The sequence below is a fragment of the Oryctolagus cuniculus genome, chromosome 15 (assembly GCF_051225735.1).
Source record: "Oryctolagus cuniculus isolate XC-2025 breed Fujian yellow rabbit chromosome 15, ASM5122573v1, whole genome shotgun sequence".
NCBI lineage: Eukaryota > Metazoa > Chordata > Mammalia > Lagomorpha > Leporidae > Oryctolagus > Oryctolagus cuniculus.
The window spans coordinates 53,814,518-53,835,133 of record NC_142881.1 but is presented as its reverse complement, the minus strand read 5'-3'; the positions used below and the strand labels follow the sequence as shown (position 1 = coordinate 53,835,133).

At 38.2% G+C, this 20,616-nt stretch overlaps 1 protein-coding gene across 4 annotated transcripts in view; it reads right to left on the bottom strand.

Annotated features, from left to right (window-relative positions):
- Positions 1–19,985, bottom strand: part of CABCOCO1 (ciliary associated calcium binding coiled-coil 1) — a 102,973-nt gene extending 82,988 nt beyond the window's left edge. For 3 of the 4 annotated variants that reach the window (XM_008270097.5, XM_051823864.3, XM_070058337.2), the window contains exons 1-3: positions 19,836–19,985; positions 10,232–10,335; positions 2,352–2,521 (exon numbers count right to left, since the gene is read on the bottom strand). In XM_008270097.5, coding sequence (XP_008268319.3) covers positions 2,352–2,521; positions 10,232–10,335; positions 19,836–19,916 — 355 coding nt within the window. In that variant the 5' untranslated portion in view covers positions 19,917–19,985. The remainder of the gene's footprint in view (positions 1–2,351; positions 2,522–10,231; positions 10,336–19,835) is intronic. The other variant, XM_089314085.1, reaches the window with a different exon arrangement.
- Positions 19,986–20,616: the final 631 nt, after the last annotated feature.

Below are 20,616 nucleotides of genomic sequence, written 5' to 3'. Positions count from 1 at the left end.
GAGAGGTCCTCTATCCGATGGTTCACTCCCCAGATGGCCCCAACGGCCTGAGCTGTGCCGATCCGAAACCAGGAGCCTGGAGCTTCTTCCAGGTCTCCCACGTGGATGCAGGGGCCCAAGGACTTGGGCCATCTTCTACTGATTTTCCAGGCTATAGCAGAGAGCTGGACAGGAAGTGGAGCAGCTGGATCTCGAACTGGCGCCCATATGGGATGCCAGCGCTTCAGGGCCGGGCGTTAACCACTGCGCCAGCGCCATGGCTCACTAGGCTAATCCTCTGCCTGCGGCGCCGGCACACCGGGTTCTAGTCCCAGTTGGGGTGCCGGATTCTGTCTCGGTTGCCCCTCTTCCAGGCCAGCTCTCTGCTGTGGCCAGGGAGTGCAGTGGAGGATGGCCCAAGTGCTTGGGCCCTGCACCCGCATGGGAGACCAGGAGAAACACCTGGCTCCTCAATTCAGATCAGCGAGGTGTGCCGGCCTTGGTGCGCCGGCCACAGAGGCCACTAGGCGGGTGAACCAACAGAAAAAGAAGACCTTTCTCTTTGTCTCTCTGTCCACTCTGCCTGTCAAAAAAAAAAAAAAAGTTTTAAGGGGATTTTCTTTCTTTTTTTTTTAACTGACAGAAAAAAGAATTAGAATTCTTGCTTTTTTTCTTCTTAGGTTTTACATATGTACTTTCTTTTTTTTTTTTTTTTTTTAATTTTTGACAGGCAGAGTGGACAGTGAGAGAGAGAGACAGAGAGAAAGGTCTTCCTTTTGCTGTTGGTTCACACTCCAATGGCCGCCGCAGCCGGCGCGCTGCGACCGGCACACAGCGCTGATCCGATGGCAGGAGCCAGGTACTTATCCCGGTCTCCCATGGGGTGCAGGGCCCAAGCACTTGGACCATCCTCCACTGCACTCCCTGGCCACAGCAGAGAGCTGGCCTGGAAGAGGGGCAGCCGGGACAGAATCCGGCACCCGACAGGGACTAGAACCCGGTGTGCCGGTGCTGCAAGGCGGAGGATTAGCCTAGTGAGCCGCGGCGCAGGCCAAATATGTACTTTCACTCTCTCATGGTTTATGGGTAGCTGGATAGATCCTGCTCAAGTTTTAGAAATTCACTTCTGGCCGGCGCCGTGGCTCAATAGGCTAATCCTCCACCTTGCGGCGCCGGCACACCGGGTTCTAGTCCCGGTCAGGGCGCCGGATTCTGTCCCGGTTGCCCCTCTTCCAGGCCAGCTCTCTGCTATGGCCAGGGAGTGCAGTGGAGGATGGCCCAGGTGCTTGGGCCCTGCACCCCATGGGAGACCAGGAAAAGCACCTGGATCCTGGCTCCTGCCATCGGATCAGCGCGGTGCGCCGGCTGCAGCGGCGGCCATTGGAGGGTGAACCAACGGCAAAGGAAGACCTTTCTCTCTCTCTCTCTCTCACTGTCCACTCTGCCTGTCAAAAAAAAAAAAAAAAAAAAAAAAAGAAATTCACTTCTGAAATATCAACCATATAAAGTTTCACCTAAAGGAAATATCCTTGATTCAATTATAAGTTACAGAAAAGTTTTACAATGGAAATAGCATCTGAAGTTTGGAATGTGAGAACCAGGGTGTTTTAGGTTCCTTTATTCTGTTTCTAGTTTATGAATACTCAGCTCAAAGAAAACAAAGTTCAGGACTCTCTAGCTCATATATTCTCTTTTAAAAAATTTAGTTTTTTTCCTTAGGTGATATATTCTTGTGCACATGAATATTATTTATCTATTGATCTGTCAATCATCTATTATAAAGGCTTCTTCTACCTTGGTGGCCCACATGACTGTTTTCCATGAGTCACTTTAATTCTGCATTCTTACATTATTTGTCTATATATCACATGAAATGTATAAATTTCTACCTTTGTGTTTTTAGTAAACAAAAGTACGCAATCCTGCATGTTGCTTTAATCAGTAACAATATATAGTCTGTCATACCCTGCATTGGAAGCTTCCTCACTCTTTCCTAAGTTTATAGTGAATTATATTCCATTTTAGGGAATATACTCAATGATAAGCTTTTAATTTCAGAGTAGTTTTAGATTTACAGAAAATTACAAGAATATTCAAGAGTTCCCAAATATTTAGAGGGTGAGTAGAACTAAGGTGTTTAAATTAAATTAACATTTCCTTGGAAAATTAATTAAGAGAACTTCAGTCTCATTAAGTATTATTTGGGTTTTACAACTCAGTGAGGATATGAACTGTATCTTTGCAATAACTACTAGAAACCTATAATTTTCATCAAAGGATGTACAATAAAATCAGGGATTTCTGCATAAGAATATTAATTTAGATAGAGGACTACACTTCCCTTTCTTAAAAAAAGAGACTAGTATACTTACTTTTAAGATTTTGAAGTAACATATCTAGTAAAGTCATAAATTTTGAATGTTGAACAGTAGAAAACTCCATTCCTCTAGCCCACAAAAATCCAGACACATAATAATCAAGTATAATGGCATCCTTTAAACAAGTTTGAACATTCTTGAATTTCAAAAACATCCCCAGTTTTCTGTAACAAAAAGCAGGATTCAAACAAATCAGATTAAATACCAAGCAGGTCCTTTCCTAAGTTTTAGAAACACATTTTTCTTAAGTTGAAATTACATAAAACTTGTAGTCTAAAAGTATTTTGTTATATCAAAATCCTTAAGTACAAAAAAACTTTCAAAAGAGAAACACACACATTAAAAATAAGAAAGAGCACTTTGTCCTTTCTTTCTTCTTCCTTCATTCTTTTTTTTTTTTAAATATTTTTTATTTATTTATTTTAGAGATAAGAGTCATAGACAGTGAGAGGGAGAGACAGAGAGAAAGATCTTCCACCCACTGGTTCACTCCCCAAATGGCCACAACGGCCGAAGCTGCACGGATCCAAAGCCAGGAGCCAGGAGCCTCCTCTGGGTCTCCCACATGGGTGCAGGGACCCAAGGACTTGGGCCATCTTCTACTGCTTTCCCAGGCCACAGCAGAGAGCTGGACAGGAAGACCGGGGCTAGAACCCTGTGTGCCGGTGCCGCAGGCGGAGGATTAGCCTATTGAGCCACAGTGTCAGCCCCTTCAGTATGTTTCAAACAATGCTATTTGGGCTATATAAATTTCACCTCAAATTCTGAAAGATATTTCCCTTTCTACTCATTTTTAAAACACTGCTTTAAAACCTTTTACTTCTTATTGTCCCTTTTCTCAGCTTCTAAATCCTTGCTTTGTGACTGTTTCATATTTTAATTCATGACAAAATATTGATCTTTGAGCTTTGTATTTTGATATTTGAGCTTTGTCTGTTCACAGCTACATCTTTTTGGTGTTTTTTTCCTTTTTTATCTGATATTTATTCTTCCCACAATACATTTGCCTGAAGTGAGTTTCTGTCCTTACATAGCCACTTTCAGGAAACATACTGGAGAATGGGGACATGCCAATGTTACAAACCAGTAGGCGTTTTCTATTCGAAGTAACTTTATTTTAATTATTCTATCCTTTACTTTTTTCCTCAACTAGCAAGGGAAAACAAAGAAAAAAAAGTAGGGATAGCTTCTCTTTAGCATGATAAAACAATCTACTTCCTGTGGTACAGAGTGTATCTACTCCAAATCTGTACTACTTGGTCCTGCTGTTATAAACAAATGTTCTTGGATTGACCCTTCAGGATTTTCTCCCTGTGGGAAAATAAATGCTTTCCGGCTCGTCCTAAGATCTGTAACTATGCATATCTTAAATTTTCTCCTGTACTTCTAGTTGATCTGTAATGATCACAGCAGTCATCTTTGTATTTTGTGGTTTGGCCTTTCAACATTCTCCTTGTTTTGATAAAGACAGAACTGGTATTTCCTTATTGCTCATATGTGATTGCAGTGATGGGGGTAGGGAAGGATATATGCAATAACTTTATAATGAAAGCTTAAAAAAGTAAGTTCTTTTTATTCATAATGTTGAAATATATTGGGTGATCAAAGTAATAATCAGAGAAGGATTAAACAGTTTCAGAATAAATAAAGCTATTGTCCATATGTGTTTAACCAGATGATAAATCTCAAACTCAAAAATGACGTCTGACTATTCTAAGCCAGTTACTGTAATCTCACTCCTTTCCCATAATGATGCATCATTCCATTTAGTATGTGGTATTGCTCTACAGTATTAATTGTCCTGAGTTAGGCACTCTCGTAAATTGTTCATAATAATTCATAACTAAGAATGAAGATTATTTCATTCTGTTGAGCAAAAATTTTTAAAGTAAACAAGTAGCTTTAAGTGTTATTGGAAGCCATCTTCTAATCACAAGAAAAATCAAACCTGAGATTAAGCCTCATTTCTTGATAATGCTATTCAGGCTTTGACTCAACCAATTGTGAAGTGAACCTATCTCTGAATTTCATGCTATGTGGTATTTTACACATATTATATATGTGCATGCAAGAGGAGAGGCCTTCAAAAAGCTCGCAGATGACTATTATAAAAAAACTATGAATGGATTTCAATTTTTTGCACCAAAATAAATGACTCTTAATTTTCCAAGAACTTCCTGAAGTATTTTCATATGTGTGAATGTGTGCACTTATCTTTTAAGTCAACATGATCAGTTTATTATGTGATTACATGACCCACTTTGGTACATCTTGGCAAGCATACAACTCAGCAGATAATGTATATGGGAACCTGGTGTATGACAGAGGTAGTATTTCAAATCAGTGAAGGACCCATGGACTATTTAAAAATGGCGCTGGAAACTAAAATAGTACCTCACCTAATACATTAAAACAAAGTTCAAATGGATTAAAAATCTAAATATCAATAGTGAACATTATATACTTTTAATATACAAATATATACGTTTGGGTGGGCCAAAATTTCTGAAACATCACACCAAAATACAAATCATAAAGAAAAAGATAAATACATTGTTCTATCTTAAAAAAAAAAAAAAAGACAAAACACTTCTGAGTGACCAAAGACAATTAACCAAAATTGAAAAGAAAAGCTGCAGGATGGGAAAAAGTTTGCAATCAATATAAATTAAAAAATAGGTTAGTATTCAACAGGGGAATAGATGTGGAAAGTCTTCATGCATTGTCCAGTTTTATCAGTAAGAAAGCACTCTAAATAAAGCTGAAAATAGAACATATCTTCCCAAATGGGTTTCAGTGTCTTTCCTTACCTACAAACCTACATATGAAAAGGACCATTCTTATACTCTGATCTCATTTGGATTTTGTCCATAATTTTAATATCTATTAATCTAATAGAAAATTTACCATCTTTTGTGTATTTCTTTGCTTGTCAGACTGGATTTTGGTATTTGTTTGTTTGTTTTGTTTTTTTATAATTTCTTCTCTTTTTTTAGTCTGAGAGGTGGGGGAGGGGAGAGGGAAAGGACAGTGACAGAGAGCTCCTATCCTTGCCAGCAAAACCAGGATTAGCCTAGGCGGAAGTCAGGAGCTGAGAACTCAATCTAGGACTCTTACCACAGGGGCAGTAGGGACTCAACAACTTGGACCACCATCACTGCCTCCCAGGTATGCATTAGCAGGAAGCTTGAGTCAAGAGTTGGAACCAGGATCCAACCACAGGTAATCTGATATGGAATGGAGGTACACCAATTGTCATGCCAAATGCCCATTCCCAAGATTTCTTTTTTTTAAATTTTATTTGATGCTTTTCTTTTTTATGCATTTATAAGAATTTTTTTGTGTATATACTGGGCAATAGTGATATTCTATATTCATGATACTTTTTAAAAACCTTTTGCTACCTGAAATTCAATTTTATTTAGGTGAGAGGAGGAAATTAACTACTTTTTTTCTCATTTGCACACCTGTTTTTGTTGATATGCACTAAAGTAATTATTTCAGTCTGTTATTACCTTATTAGACTTGAATTTTAAATGAATCTCATGATAACGGCCATGTTTTTTATGTAACAGTTTATCATTGGCAGCTCTGTTGTTTTGAATTCAAAAATGAACTGATTCATCTTTTAGATATACTATAAGGTAGGTTGTTCAATAAGATCCTTGTATACTATATTTTCTGAGTTTTTGTATATATAAGGGTACTTCAAAAAGTTCATAGAAATGGAATTAAAAGATACATTTATTTTGGCGCAAAAATTTTGAAATCCGTGCAGTTTTATTATTTGCATTTTACATAAACTCTTTGAAGACTCCACATCTGCACAGATTTCAAAACTTTTTGCACCAAAAATAAATACATCATCTAATTGTATTTTTCTAGGAATTTTTTTGAAGTGTCCTCATGTTATAAGGTCTTCTTGTCACTACAGCTAAACCATAACACAAATTAGTATTTTATTTTGGAATCAATCTTTGACTCCTAAATTTTGGTGACCTGTTGCTCTACTGAGTACTGCTATCTAACATTTCTAAGGCAGATCCTGGCTTCCTTGATTATTTTCCTAAATAGGTGACTTGATTTATCCCAGAGATAAGATAACACACAAAATTTCATTCTACTAAAATATTAAAAACAAGCCTTTCTTTTTGAAGGTTAAATTGTTTTCTGATTCATTATGCCAGATATATGTTCCAATATCTAGTAATTACTTCAATCAGCATTTTTAAAGTTTTCTAAAATTTATCTTCCACATTACTGACTTGATTTTCAGAAAACTAAGTTCAACATGATTTTTATTCTTTTATTTTTATTTTTTATTTTTTTTGACAGGCAGAGTTAGACAGTGAGAGAGAGAGACAGAGAGAAAGGTCTTCCTTCCACTAGTTCACTCCCCTAATGGCAGCCACATCCAGTGCTGCGCTGATCTGAAGCCAGGAGCTGGGTGCTTCCTCCCGGTCTCCCATGCAGGTGCAGGGGCCCAAGCACTTGTGCCATCCTCCACTGCCCTCCTGGGCCACAGCAGAGAGCTGGCCTGGAAGAGGAGCAACCGGGACAGAATCCAGTGCCCCAACTGGGACTAGAACCCGGGGTGCCGACGCCACAGGCAGAGGATTAGCCAAGTGAGCCATGGTGCAAGCCATGACTTTTATTCTTTAATCTTAGTTCTTTCCTTAGTTCTAAAAGCTTAGTTACATATTTTTGCCTCTTCTTTACTCTCTTATATTGTAGAATTGATGTCCTTTTTAATGATCATATTTTGCCTCACACTTTATTTCTAGCAGTTAATTTTCCTTCTAAGTGTACTCTGCATCTGCCATCTGTATAGTACTTTTTGCCGTTTAATATTTGACCTGAATATTTCCATATATTCTTTGCTGTTAGCTTCCATTTGTCAATACTTAGTTGTGTTTAAATGAAGGCAGCTACTTATTGCGTAGGAATATTTGGGGGAAATCTTTTTGATCCCCCTCCACCTTTGCTCTCCTCCATGTTCCCTCCTTCACTCTCCCTAGTACCATTTGAATCTTCCCCTTTAACTTGAACTACAGGCTAAGTATTTATCATTTCTACCCCCTTTTTCGGTCATTTCACTCCACGTGAAGATAATGCAAGAAGGCATTTGGAGAAGACACTGCTGCAGTTGGAATGCAAAATTTCCTTGTATTTTACTGGCAAATTTGCAAACCTTTTCTCTGGGTATAAGAGAATAGAACAGGGATGGGCAGCCAGATGGCTGTGAGAGAATGTAGGAAATGAGGAAGGCGCTTAACTGTGTTCCCAGAAGTTTTGCTATAGTGATAGGTGATGTAACTATCTACTTTGTTTCAATAAGAGCTCCAGTGAGAATATTATATTCTTGTTACATGGTTTTGAAAGTGAAGTTCCTTTTACTTAAATATGATGACATGCAGAAATATATCTTAAGGCAAAAGTTAAACAACAGCTCATGGAGACCCAGGTATAGAAAGGTTACTAAAAGATGTCTCAGTATTATTTCTGTGTTTATGTAGTTATCTTCAATTTGGTTCCTATCTTTTTAAAAAGAAGATTTGGGTGGATCTGTTAATAAAATCAGGGTCACATTAAAATATTTATTTTTGATAACAGTTGAGAGATCATAAGAAACGTATCCAGACATTTAACTGTTTTTAAAGTATATTCCAGAAATATGCTCTAACAATAATTTAATATTTCATGTGGTTGGCTGCTTTCATGGAGGTCAGTTTTTAATTTTTAAAAGTAGGAAAATGTATTGAGTTCTGACAGGATAACTAAAATTACTGTTTTGAAAAGTATATAATTCTTTTTATAACAATACTTTTAATTTTAAATCAAAAGTGAATGGTTGATTGCAAATATTTTGGTATTACTATTACCAAAAATCAAATAAAGAACATCCAGAACACTATTTTACAAAGAAATTATTCTTAATATAACAAATATTTATTTAGAATGATGTTCTAAAATCTGAGGTTACTTCATGTGATTTCCATATCAATGAGACAGAATAAGAAGTCTGTTATAGGGGCTGGCGCCATGGCTCACTTGGTTAATCACCCGCCTGCAGCGCCGACATCCCATATGGGCGCTGGGTTCTAGTCCCAGTTGCTCCTCTTCCAGTCCAGCTCTCTGCTGTGGCCCGGGAGGGCAGTGGAGGATGGCACAAGTGCTTGGGCCCCTGCACCCGCATGGGAGACCAGGAAGAAGTGCCTGGCTCCTGGCTTCAGATAGGCGTAGCACTGGCCATAGCGGCCATTTGGGGGGTGAACCAATGGAAGGAAGACCTTTCTCATTGTCTAACTCTATCTGTCAAATAAATTTAAAAAATATTAAAAAAAAAAAGTCTGCTACAGAACATGGCTGTTTGTATAGTGCTAACTTCTGTATCTCCTTTTTTTTTTTTATCAGGTATTTTGTCCTAGACCTTATCTTCTGAAAATTGAGAATATTTTCATGATTTAGGTATTTAACAACAAAAGAGACCCAGTAATTTTTTAAAAATCACACAAAGAATGAAATACAGCACAACTTACAATGTGATATATACAAGTAAAATATTATTTGTATTTAATATGACATATTTTACTTAATACTTGGTACAAATAAATTGTGAAGTGTACTATATATCTGTTACTTGCACTGTATTATTTTGTTTATTATTCAATACCTATTATTTTGCATTGTAATAAAGTATAGCGTTTAAGGTGACCTGGAAATGTAAAATTATATTTTACATAAAGATATAAATAATCAGTGTTAGTAACACAATGATCGCATTTTACTTATTGATTTTCACCACCAGTCAGAATTCCCAAAGAACACTGATTACTACAAAAATGTTAAAACAATTTGGAGATACTTGTTTCCGTCTGCGCAATTTTTAACTCACTGAGTAGTACTCGTAAAGCTGCAGATAGTAGGCAATACAGCCCATCGCAGATCATCAATTTCTAGCAGAGTCTGCAAGCAGCAAGGATGCGGTGCATTTTGTGAAAGGCCTGTCAATGTTCCAGCCAGTACATCTGTCATACTGCCTTTCAGTATTAAGTTGCCTCTGATTCATAATATTTGTAAGATTTGCCAATGATAACCACTGCCAGAGTAATTTTCTATTTGTCCACTATGGCCCACAGCACCCTCCGTGTGTCCCAGGGGCTGGCCCGCAGAGACCTGACACCAGGATGTCGTGGTCCAGAACCTCGCATCATCCCCATTCTCCACACGTGAGGTCCACTTAGGCTCCCATTTTAAAGTGAGAATTTTTCAAATGCGTGATTATACAAACAACTTTCAGGAAATTGGGTTGGTTTAAGTATCTGACCATAGAGTTATAGGTAAAAGATCTACTGTACATGTGTTAAGAGTTATTGCCTATAAATTCAGTTATACTCACATTTTTAAGCAGTGTACATGCACAGTATAGCTAAATTTCCGATAAAATCACAGGAAGATGACTAATATTCAGAATTTACAGAAAAATAAAATATATTCACTATTAATATCAAAACCATTACTCACCCTTCTTAGGAAGGGATGTAAGCCCATTAAGTTCTTGTGCATATTGACAGATTTATGAATGAAAGAGAAATGAAACAGAACACAGCATTTGCTAGACGTTGCTTTTAACAATAAGTCCCTACCCTTGGTTGGTATTAACAAGCTTGCTTGCAATGTATTTTTCCCACAAAGAAGACTGTTAAACAGAGCAAAAAGCCAGTTATTTGAGAATACTGTGTTCCAGAGCCTTGATATATTTCATACACAATAAAAACGTTAAAAAGCTTAAAATATGTATTAATATATCATATTGATTTATAGGTGCAGAACTACAACTGTTCTATATTTGATTGTAATATTGATGTGCTTACGCTTGAACTCCAGCTACGTCCTCAGTTAGCAAATCAGTGATTTGAGCAACTGAAAGAAAATCTGGAGAGAGAATCTTCTCATGCTCCTGGAATTCATCATCTCTCTAGAAAAAAAAGAAGTGGCATGAGTTATTTTAGTCATGTTTTACTTATTAAAAACAATGATATCAAATTTTCTTTTTTTTTAAGATTTATTTTATTTACTTGAAAGGCATAGCTAGAGAGAGAGAGAGAGAGAGAGAAAGAGAGAATCTTATCTGCCGGTTCACTCCCCAAATGGCTGCAACAGCCAAGGCTGGGACAGGCCAAAGCCAGGAACCAGAACTTCATCTGGGTCTCCCACATGGGGAGCAGGGGTCCAAGTACTTGCTCCACCTTCCACTGCTTTACCAGGCACATTAGCAGGGAGCAGGATGGGACGCGGAGCTGCCACGACTCAAACTGGCATCCACATGGGATGTAAGTGTTGCAGGCAGCACTTTAACCCATTATGCCACAGCAGCGGCCCCCAAGTTTGTTTTTCTTGTGGTCTAATTGTTGTTAGGAAAAAAATTAAAAACAATAGTCTCCTAGATAAGCATTTCTCTTTTCCATTTTTAAGTAATGGTACCTCTCCTCTGAAAATACAAGTGGCTGGTAGATCTATTTTTGGAGTATATGGGAACTGGGTGATGGTTTTCAATTCTACAACTATTTATTGAATATCTACATATTCATCCTTGAACTTGGGACTGAAGAGGAGGTAAAGACAAGCAGGAGATCCTTGCTAACCTCCAGAAACTTAGTATCTAGTGAGAGAAATACACAAAATTTCTTTAAAATTAAAAAAAGAGGAACATGGTAAGAGTGGCACAATAAATGTGGCTTTTGGTCTAAAAGGAAAGACAAGGACAAGGATAGGACAAAGCAAATTTGTAGAGAGGAGGTCCAGAAATGGGTCTTCTGGATCGACACGGCTAATGCTCCAGGTGAATGAATCTGTAACACTGCTGTAACCAAGACAGAACTGTCAGGGACACGCTCTGGAAATGTCAAGGAGTTCACAGTTCACCGTGATATGACTGAACTGAACTTGGCTAGGAAGTGGGCATTCTGAACAAATTGTAGAAGAACTTGATGATTCAACATTACTTATTGAGTGCTCACAAACTACAAGATGTTGTGCAGGTACTCTTCAGAGCATAACCTGCACAACTGTACATGACACCGCTGTTAGACCACTAGAAACAAGGCTGGAAGGTGATGCTAGTTTCACAGAGGCAAGACGGTGAGTTTTATTTCAGTGGTTGAGTTTAAGACAAACTGCAGATAGCAAAGAAGAGATGTTTAGAGGTCAATTAGAAATGCTGAAGTCAGAAAACTCAAGCTTAAAGATGCTGATTCAGGAATCAACTGCAAGTGTAAGAGTGGATGAGATTGTCCAAATCCAGAGCATGAAGAGAACAGCTGAGAATGGAATATGGAAGGGGATACTAAGAACTACACTAAAATCCAGGATTGTAGGATTTGGGAACACAAGCAGTCAAATGTTTTTCAATTCAACAAATAATTATTGAGTCTTCCAGGTGAATGGGTTCCAATAGATAAGAACATCAAGCGTATTGTTTGTGATAATTGACCATAATATGTTCCAAATTTTCCTTACTCTTTTTCAAGATCAGAAAAACAGAAAACCTAATACTTCATTGACATAATATCCACCATATAATATTATTATATTTTTTATTTTTAAAAGCCTAGTTTAGAAATAAAATACGCTATAGAAATAACCATATTTTGTACTGTAGGATGAGTAAGTTAACCTAAACTAGGTCACGCTATTAAATTATAAATTCATTAGGAAAAAATGTTGTAGTACTTAATTTAATTTCTTGCAACTAGTAGGCATTAAGATACTTGTAAATTGAATTAATTGCACTCAGTCTTTATATAAGTTAGTATTTTGTCCCACAATACATGGACATTTGTTTAAGTGTCTTTTGGTTATATACATTTTTTATTAGCAGTAACATACGATTATTTCTATACTGTCAATTCCATTAGATTGTAAATTCCTTAGAGACAATCATTCCATCTTACTTCTTTTCAAAATTCTGAAGATCCTGATATGTCAACACAGGTTGCTAACGGATGGTCTGAATTCATTTTCATCACATGGTGACATTTTTAGATGGTAGAGCATGATGAAGGCAGATCTTCTAGAAGCCTCAGATCTCACAGTGGTTTGACTACTGATTAATTTTATGACTTAAGGCAAGTCGTTTTAACCTAAATTTGGATTCATATTAAAAATCATTTAATATGTTTTAATACACACAAGATTGCTGTCATTATTAATAATGAATAAAGATACACATGAAAAGCAAATTACAAAGACATTCAGATCAATTTATTTGATTTGAAAAATCTCTGGATAGGGGAAAAGTAGGTCACACAAGAATTATATGAAAGAGAATACAATTATCATAACCTCTTGGATAAGAATAAGTCTAGCTAACATGCCTAATATTAGCGCCTCATTTTTTTACTGAAGCATTGCAAGCTTAAGATGATCACCTGGGTGTTTTTCTTTTGTCTTATATTGTATTACTGGATCCATTGTTAAGGAGATCTCTTTGTTTTTGTGTTGCTTTGCATTAGAAAGAATACTAGGTGGCCAAAAATCTTTACTCTTTCAACAAGTACATTCTGATTTGTTAAAAATTGTAACAGAAAATTCATCAGTAAAATAAAAAAAGGGATATGTAATTATGGTTTTCTCTGTAAAATTACATCTCCAACTAGGAAAATATGTAAGCTAAACTGCACTGCAAACTCATTTTATTCCACCACCTGGTGGATTTGAGCAGCTATTCCAAGAGCAATAAATTGCAAACCTGGTATTATTTGTCAGATCATCTTGCCTTTAATTTTCTCCCCTCTAATGCCACATAAACTTCCCACATTTGTCCAAGGGGTCCTCAAAAACATCATTAAAAATGCACATTATCTTTTAATTTCATTTTCACACAAACCTTTTAGAAGTACCCCCGGATATGATTTTTTTCTAGAATGTGAGATTTCAGAGGCAGCTTTGTATCTACAGTGCTTTATATAAAAAAAGATTCTTAAGAAATGCTTATTTCAAAAAGTAACAGATTTCACCAAAGATTACTAAAGAGGGCTTTCCTAGTCACAGAGAAATACAGCCTGGTGTAGAAAGTCCAGATTTCGAAAGGCTTTTATCAAGCCTGAAAATAAATGAATTAAGATGCAGTGCTGTATTGAGTCATGTTGCAGCCTGAGGTAAAAAGGAAAATCGTCAACACTGATCCTGCCTTTATTTAAAATTTTGATCCATCTTGGATTTTTGCATTGATGCTCATTTTTAAGGTATTGCATTAAAATGTGATTTGTCTGGATTATAGGAATTCTCCTTAAATCTTTGTGCCCAAAGTGAGTCTTGCTATGGAGCCAATTAAGAAAAAAGGACAAGAAAAGGAAGGAAATAAATGAAATAATAATAAAATAAAAGCAAGAAGTGATGATTTAATGAGCAAAATAAGCGAACCTTGGCTAATATGAATAAGGAATAAAGAAAATAAGTACATGACACATTAAGTATAAATGCATTTGAAAATGTCAAAGAAATTAATGATTTCCTGGGAAAATGTAAGTTATCAAACAGGAGAAACTGAACTTGACCAAACATGAACTCAACTGGAAGTTTACTTTTTACAAACATGCCAGATGAATTTCTGTCTAATAGTTAAAACCACATAAATTCTGTACTAGTCTAATAATTACTGTAGAGAGTTCAGTTTTTAAGAAGTCCATATAGTCCACACACAAAACCCTAAACTGACCAAATTTATTACTAATTACTAATAAATTCAGATGCAAAAATTGTAATTAAAATAGATCCTAGAAAATTTAATCAGGCAATGTACTAAAAGAATAATAAGCTTATCATTAATAGGATTAATTTGAGAGATTCAAGGCTGGATCATCATTAACAGCTCTAACACAATTTTATGTCAAATTAAATTACACAAATTATGATTATATAAATAAATAATAAACAAGCACTTTATAGATCCAGCAGAAAAGCTCTCTGTGAAATGCAAATGGAAAAAATATTTTAAACATGAGGAAGATTATTTGCCAAAATCAATAGCAATTATCATGGATGGTGATGGTGAAATACTAAAGTCATTCTTATGAAAACCAGGAAGTATAAAGCGATTCTGACTAGCAACATTAACATTATTGCACTATAGAGGTCCTAACTAACAGAATAAGGAAATTAAATATTTGGCTTAAATATTAAACATGAGGAAATAAACAATCTTTATTTGAAGACTGTATGATTGCATACCTAAGAAACCTGACAGTGTACTAACATTGCTTCAGTTAAAAAGAAATTTGGCAAGATGATTTATATGAGCATAACATAAATATATGAAAGCCAGTTACTGGGGCTGGCACTGTGATGTAGCCAGATCCCTGCATTCCACATGGGCACTGGTTTGAGTCTCAGTTGCTGCACTTCCAATCTTGCTCCCTGCTAACGCACCTGGAAAAGAAGCAGAGGATGGCCCAAGTCCCTGAAACCCAGATGAAGCTTTTGGCTTTGGCCTGGCACAGTCCTGGCCATTGTAGCCATTTAGGAAGTGAACCAGCAGATAGAAGATCTCTCTCTGTCTCTCCCTCTTTCTCTGAAACTTTGCCTTTCAAATAAATAAATAAATACTAGGGGGGAAAAGTCAAATGCTTTTCTTTCTATAAGACATTAATTAGAAACGGAAATTGGAAAATTGATTTGGTTATAAACATAATAGGAAAGAAAACTTCCTAGAGGAATCTTTCCAAATTACATTTTAAAGCTGAATATAAAATGGTATGATATTGACACAAGAAGGGACAAGGTTGTCGATGGACAATAAAGGTTCCAAAAAATTGTTTTGTAAACATAAACAAGGGGACTTTAAAGAGTTCATGGAAACTGGAATTCAAAGATGTTTATTTTGGTGCAAAAATTTTTTGAAATCCAAACATAGTTTTTTTCATAATATTCATTCCCATGAACTTTTTATATATGCACATGTGTATATATACATAAAATCTGAGAACAAAAATTACATACATACATATCATATATATGATACACATATGTACACTCTTGTATTCTCTAATCTCTTCCACTGATTATTTTGTCCATTCTCATATACATCCATGTATATATAAAATGTTATAGCAACAGTCAGTCCCTTCTCAATGGCTTAATAAATGAAGCTGATATAATTGGTGACTCACCTTTAAAAGGAAACAAAATTAGACCCTCATTTCAAATACCCAAAATACATTTATCAAAAATTAAGCTTAGGCTGGCGCTGTGGCTCACATGGCTAATCCTCCACCTGCAGCACCGGCACCCTGGGTTCTAGTCCCGGTTGGGGCGCCGGGTACTAGTCCCGGTTGCTTCTCTTCCAGTCCAGCTCTCTGCTGTGGTCCGGGAGGGCAGCAGAGGGTGGCCCAAGTGCTTAGGTCCCTGCACCTGCATGGGAGACCGGGAGGAAGTATGCAGCTCCTGGCTTCGGATCCGTGAAGCGCCAGCCGTAGCAGCCATTAGGGGAGTGAACCAATGGAAGGAAGACTTTTCTCTCTGTCTCTCTCTGTCTATAACTCTGTCAAATAAAAAAAAATTAAGTCTAGACTTAATAGAGATTTTAGTAAAATAAAACTTTTTTAAAATGATTTATTTATTTATTTATTTACTTGAAAGGCAGAGTTACAGAGAGGCACAGAGAGAGAGAAAGAGAGAGGTCTTCTATCTGCTAGTTCATTCCCCGAATGGCAGTGACAGCCAGAGCTGAGCCGATCCACAACCAGGAGCCAGGAGCTTCCTCCAGGTCTCTCACATGGGTATAGGGTCCTAAGGACTTGGGCCACCCTCCACTGCTTTTCCAGGCTATAGCAAGAGAGCTGGATCAGAATTGGAGCAGCCGGGACTTGGACTGGTGCCCATATGGGATGCTGGCACTGCAGGCAGTGGCTTTACCGCTATGCCACAGCACTGGGCTTAAAACTTTAAATATTAGCAAAAGATTGAAGATGATTTGTTCTTTGCTACCCGAAGGATAATATGGAAGACAGAGAAAGACAAAGATTTTTAAAACAAGGCAGCCCTGAGACAAATGGTGAGGAGCAAGATAAGCCTAAATGTTTGTTACTATTGCCATGCCCACAGCTAGTAGTTGCCATAGGTTCTCAGTACCTGCTAAATACTAGTACTAGATACTAACATTTTGAGATGCATTAGCACTTTCTTCTCAAAAATATTTTAAGAGACTTTTATTTACATCATCCCATAGCCTACAGTTTGACTATACTATTAGTCACTATGTGTTTATTCATATTGAATTATTCATAATTTCAATAAATACTTCCTGAATGATACTGAAATTACAGAAACCTAATCATTTCGTTCCTCACCTTGAGCCCAAGTTTTCTCACAAATCATCCAATGATGGAGTTGAGTCTGTTTCTATACTCTGTAGGAACCATTTAGTGTATAGAAAATTGTCTACTGCTGTCTCCTGGCCACACTGACTATCTCTATGACAAGTAACACCAACTTTCTATTCAGGATTAGATGTGCTCTTGTCTTTATAAAGCCCCGAGTATTCTGAGTAAATGTCACGTATTAAGAGAGGTGATAACAATTTAACAGGTATCATTCAGAAGAAGCAATTGGGAAATAATACTTTGCATTTTCCATTAGGACACTGATGTGAATTGAAGTATATTTCTTTTTAAAATTTATTATTTACTTATTTTCATTTTATTTGAAAGAGAGAGAGAGAGAGAGAGAAACAGAGAGAGACTGAGAGAGAAGAAAGAAAGAGATCTTTCACCACTGGTTCACTCCCCAAGTGCCCACAGCCCACAATGGCTAGGATGGGCCATGCAATAGCCAGGAGCCTGGAATTCAATCCTGAGTCTCCCACCTGCATAGCAGGGACTCAAATAGTTGAGCCATCACCTGCTTCTTCCAGGATGTGTATTGGCAGGAAACTGATCAGAATAAAAGGAACTGGGGCTTGAACTAGGTACTCCTATATACTACTTAAGTGATTATATTTCCTAAATAACATTTTTGAATATATTGAGAAAGTCAGTTTGTGAACAAACTATCAATAGAAGATTGATCACTGAATTCTAAGTATGCATGTATAAACTTTCATTTACACATCTATACATAGCAAACATTTATTTTCAGATTTTTGTCATTTTCTCTGTTTTTAAGCATTTATACCAAATGTCTCTCAAAAGTTGGGCCTTACCTTTTAAAGGGATGCATATTACTAAAGACTCTGGAATGCTCATTCCTAAAGCTGGCAAGCCAAACTAATGCAATGTCACAGACAAAATTATTTCCCTGGCTATGCATCTACTGTCTGCTTGTTCACAGAGTAGATGTTAGTTTATGATTACCACCTTTCCTGGCATACGTCAGACCACCCATGATTATAATTACAGTCGTTATCACAGTTTTTCAAATGCTTACTATGTGATTGGGTTAATCATTTTTATTCTATATTTTGGCCACAAACAACACATGGGAAACCTTAGACTACTGGAAGCTTATGCTTTATTTCTGATAGATTCGGCAGGAAAAGAAATATTACAATACTGCTTGGCTCAGCTGACTAGTGGTCTACTGGCTAAGTCAATTTGAAAACAGAATTTATTAGAAATGACCCCATAAGGGAATAGGTCCCAGGGGATCAACTCTGCAAAGATTTGGATCTGAGAAAAACCTTTCCGCATCTAACTAAAAAGCTGTAGCCTTGGGAACAGACTACAAGAGAGGGTCTTGCTGTCTTTTCCCTAGAACTTCTGAAATCCCCATTCAGCACAAATGGGTGGCAGGCAGGACTCATCATTCTAATAAATGACAGAGCTCTATAGAGCAACTGTCTGCTCCATGGACTACAGGAACTTTGTTTTCACAGAATGGAAAACAGAATTTTCACCATGCAGCATTATTAACGTGTTATCTTGGGCAGATGAGTACTGAAAAGTGAGTCCGAATTACAACGTGATTTTCCCTATTATAAACAACTCAGGATACTGAGAATAACATGAATTGTGTGTCAAAGAGAATACCTGGTCCTCCAAGAAGTTAGCAAATATACAAGCTGACAATCCTGAGGTGGTAGATAATTATCTAGGGTCTCTTTTCTGTGAACCATGAAGCATCTTTACAATTTTAAAAATATATATGGTTTTCTTTTAATGTAAGTGCAAATTCATTAATACCCCAAATTATCAGTCTACTAAGAAAGACAACATCTACTTGGATAAATATGTTTATGTATACACTGACAATTGTGCATTATTCTAAGTTTTTGTATATGTTTAAACAACACAATTTAATTAGGAAATTTCCTATGCTACTTTTGAAATTCTATTACTTACATCCCAGATCACAGGGGAGTAACTGGCTTCCTAACTGGTTTATCACATTACAATGTACTTTTAACGCATGCTAATTTCAAAAGGCTCATCTGAGCTTCCACATGCCTTAGTGGTCTGCACACAGTTAAGGAGAGGGAGCTGCACCGCGAATGACTTGCACATCTCTGATCCAGGCACAGAATTACTGGCTCTGTGTGTTTCTTTGCTTATAAAATTGCAGCTAATACTTGTCTTCTGCACAAAGAATGCTGTTTAGACTGACTGACAAGGGAGCCAAGCCAAGCAATGTTAATTAAGACACTGTTCACCTTCAAAGCCTTAAATAAACCAAAGGGGGAAGAAAACTTTTTAGGAACTGTAAGATAGATTCAGTGTGTGAAGACCTAAATATTTTTGGCACTATCTGGAATGCAGATATGTTTGTTCTTTATTAAAATCTCAGATTATTAAGTGTATGAGTAGGGCTACCTAAAACCTATTTATTAGAGTTGGTTTGGGGAGACGCCTACAGAGAACACAGAACACTTCTTTATGTTACCCAGGAGATTACAGGGGTCCCAGGAGGTTAAATGACTTTTCTAAATGCACGTGGACTATGAGCAGCTTAATCACAAGGCCGGTTTTCACGCCGCTGTCCTTTGCCTTCTCTTAATACTGTATTTGTTCAGAGAAACGACACAAAAACATGAAGACCAAGCCCCGCCTTCTAACATTATTCAATCCATTACCAAGGATCATGATGCCTTTTGGACAAGTCTCAAATAGGGACCGGTCCATTTTAAAGTGTGAGATCACTTTATATATATTTTTTCCACTTAGGTAAAAACATGTGTCTGTGAGGTAATTTGGCTACAGAACTGTCGGGACCAAGAACTAATACCACTTACGACTTAAAGCACAACCGAGCGCTGAGGCTGGACCGGTTGGAAGGCGGACCCCAGCGGCGGGCGCTAAGGAATCCCGGAACTGTTCCTACTCCCACCCCGGGGCCACCAACCCAGGCAGGACACCTGCCGCGTCGGGTCTGCGGCGCCTCGCCGGGGGCAGCAGGCCTTGGCCTCCTCCGCGGAGTCCGCGGGAAGGGCGTGCGGGAGCTCAGAAGTCGTGGGACCCAGATGACTATGGCAAAGGGGCGGCGTACCTCCGACTCGGGCGTGGTTCCCGCTGGGGTCAACCCCAAGGGGGTCGTGCCCACAGGAGTCGGCCCCACAGACGTCGCCATGTTGTCTCAAAGGGAAGCGGCCCCTGGTCTCCTAGGCAACCGGGGTGGGGCCAGCGTCGCGGGGCCCCGGAACGGATCCCCAGGGAAAGCGGCTCCCGGACCTGGAGCCTGCGGCTGCCTGGGAAGTGGCTGGGGACCGGGCAGTAGGAGCTGGGGGCCAGGTGGGAGACAGGCTGGAAGCTGTGAGTCGTCTGGTGGAGGCAGACTTGGACCTTTTAGAAAGAGTTAAGTGTGTGTGTGTGTGTGTGTGTGTGTGTATGAGAGGAGGCTGGTGAGATTTAAATAGCAGTAATTTATTTTTTTCAAGAGCGCTCCCCTCAGCTAGTTCACTCCCCAAATGCCATCAAAGACGGGGCGGGCATGCCAGGTCACGCACGTGGCTGACAGGAACCCAATTATTTGAGCTATCACCGCTGCCTTTTGGGGTCCACATTACCAGGAAGCTGGAATCAGGAGCCAGAGCCAGAAACCCCACCCAGAACAAGTCCCATCGTCCTAACCAAATAGGAGTCATTTAAATGAACTAGTATATGTGAAAGTGCCTAGTGCTGGCCGGCGCCATGGCTCACTTGGTTATTCCTCCGCCTGCGGCGCCGTCATCACCTATGAGCAGCAGGTTCTAGTCCCGGTTGCTCCTCTTCCAGTCCCGCTCTCTGTCGTGGCCCAGGAATGGCCCGGGAGGGCAGTGGAGGATGGCCCA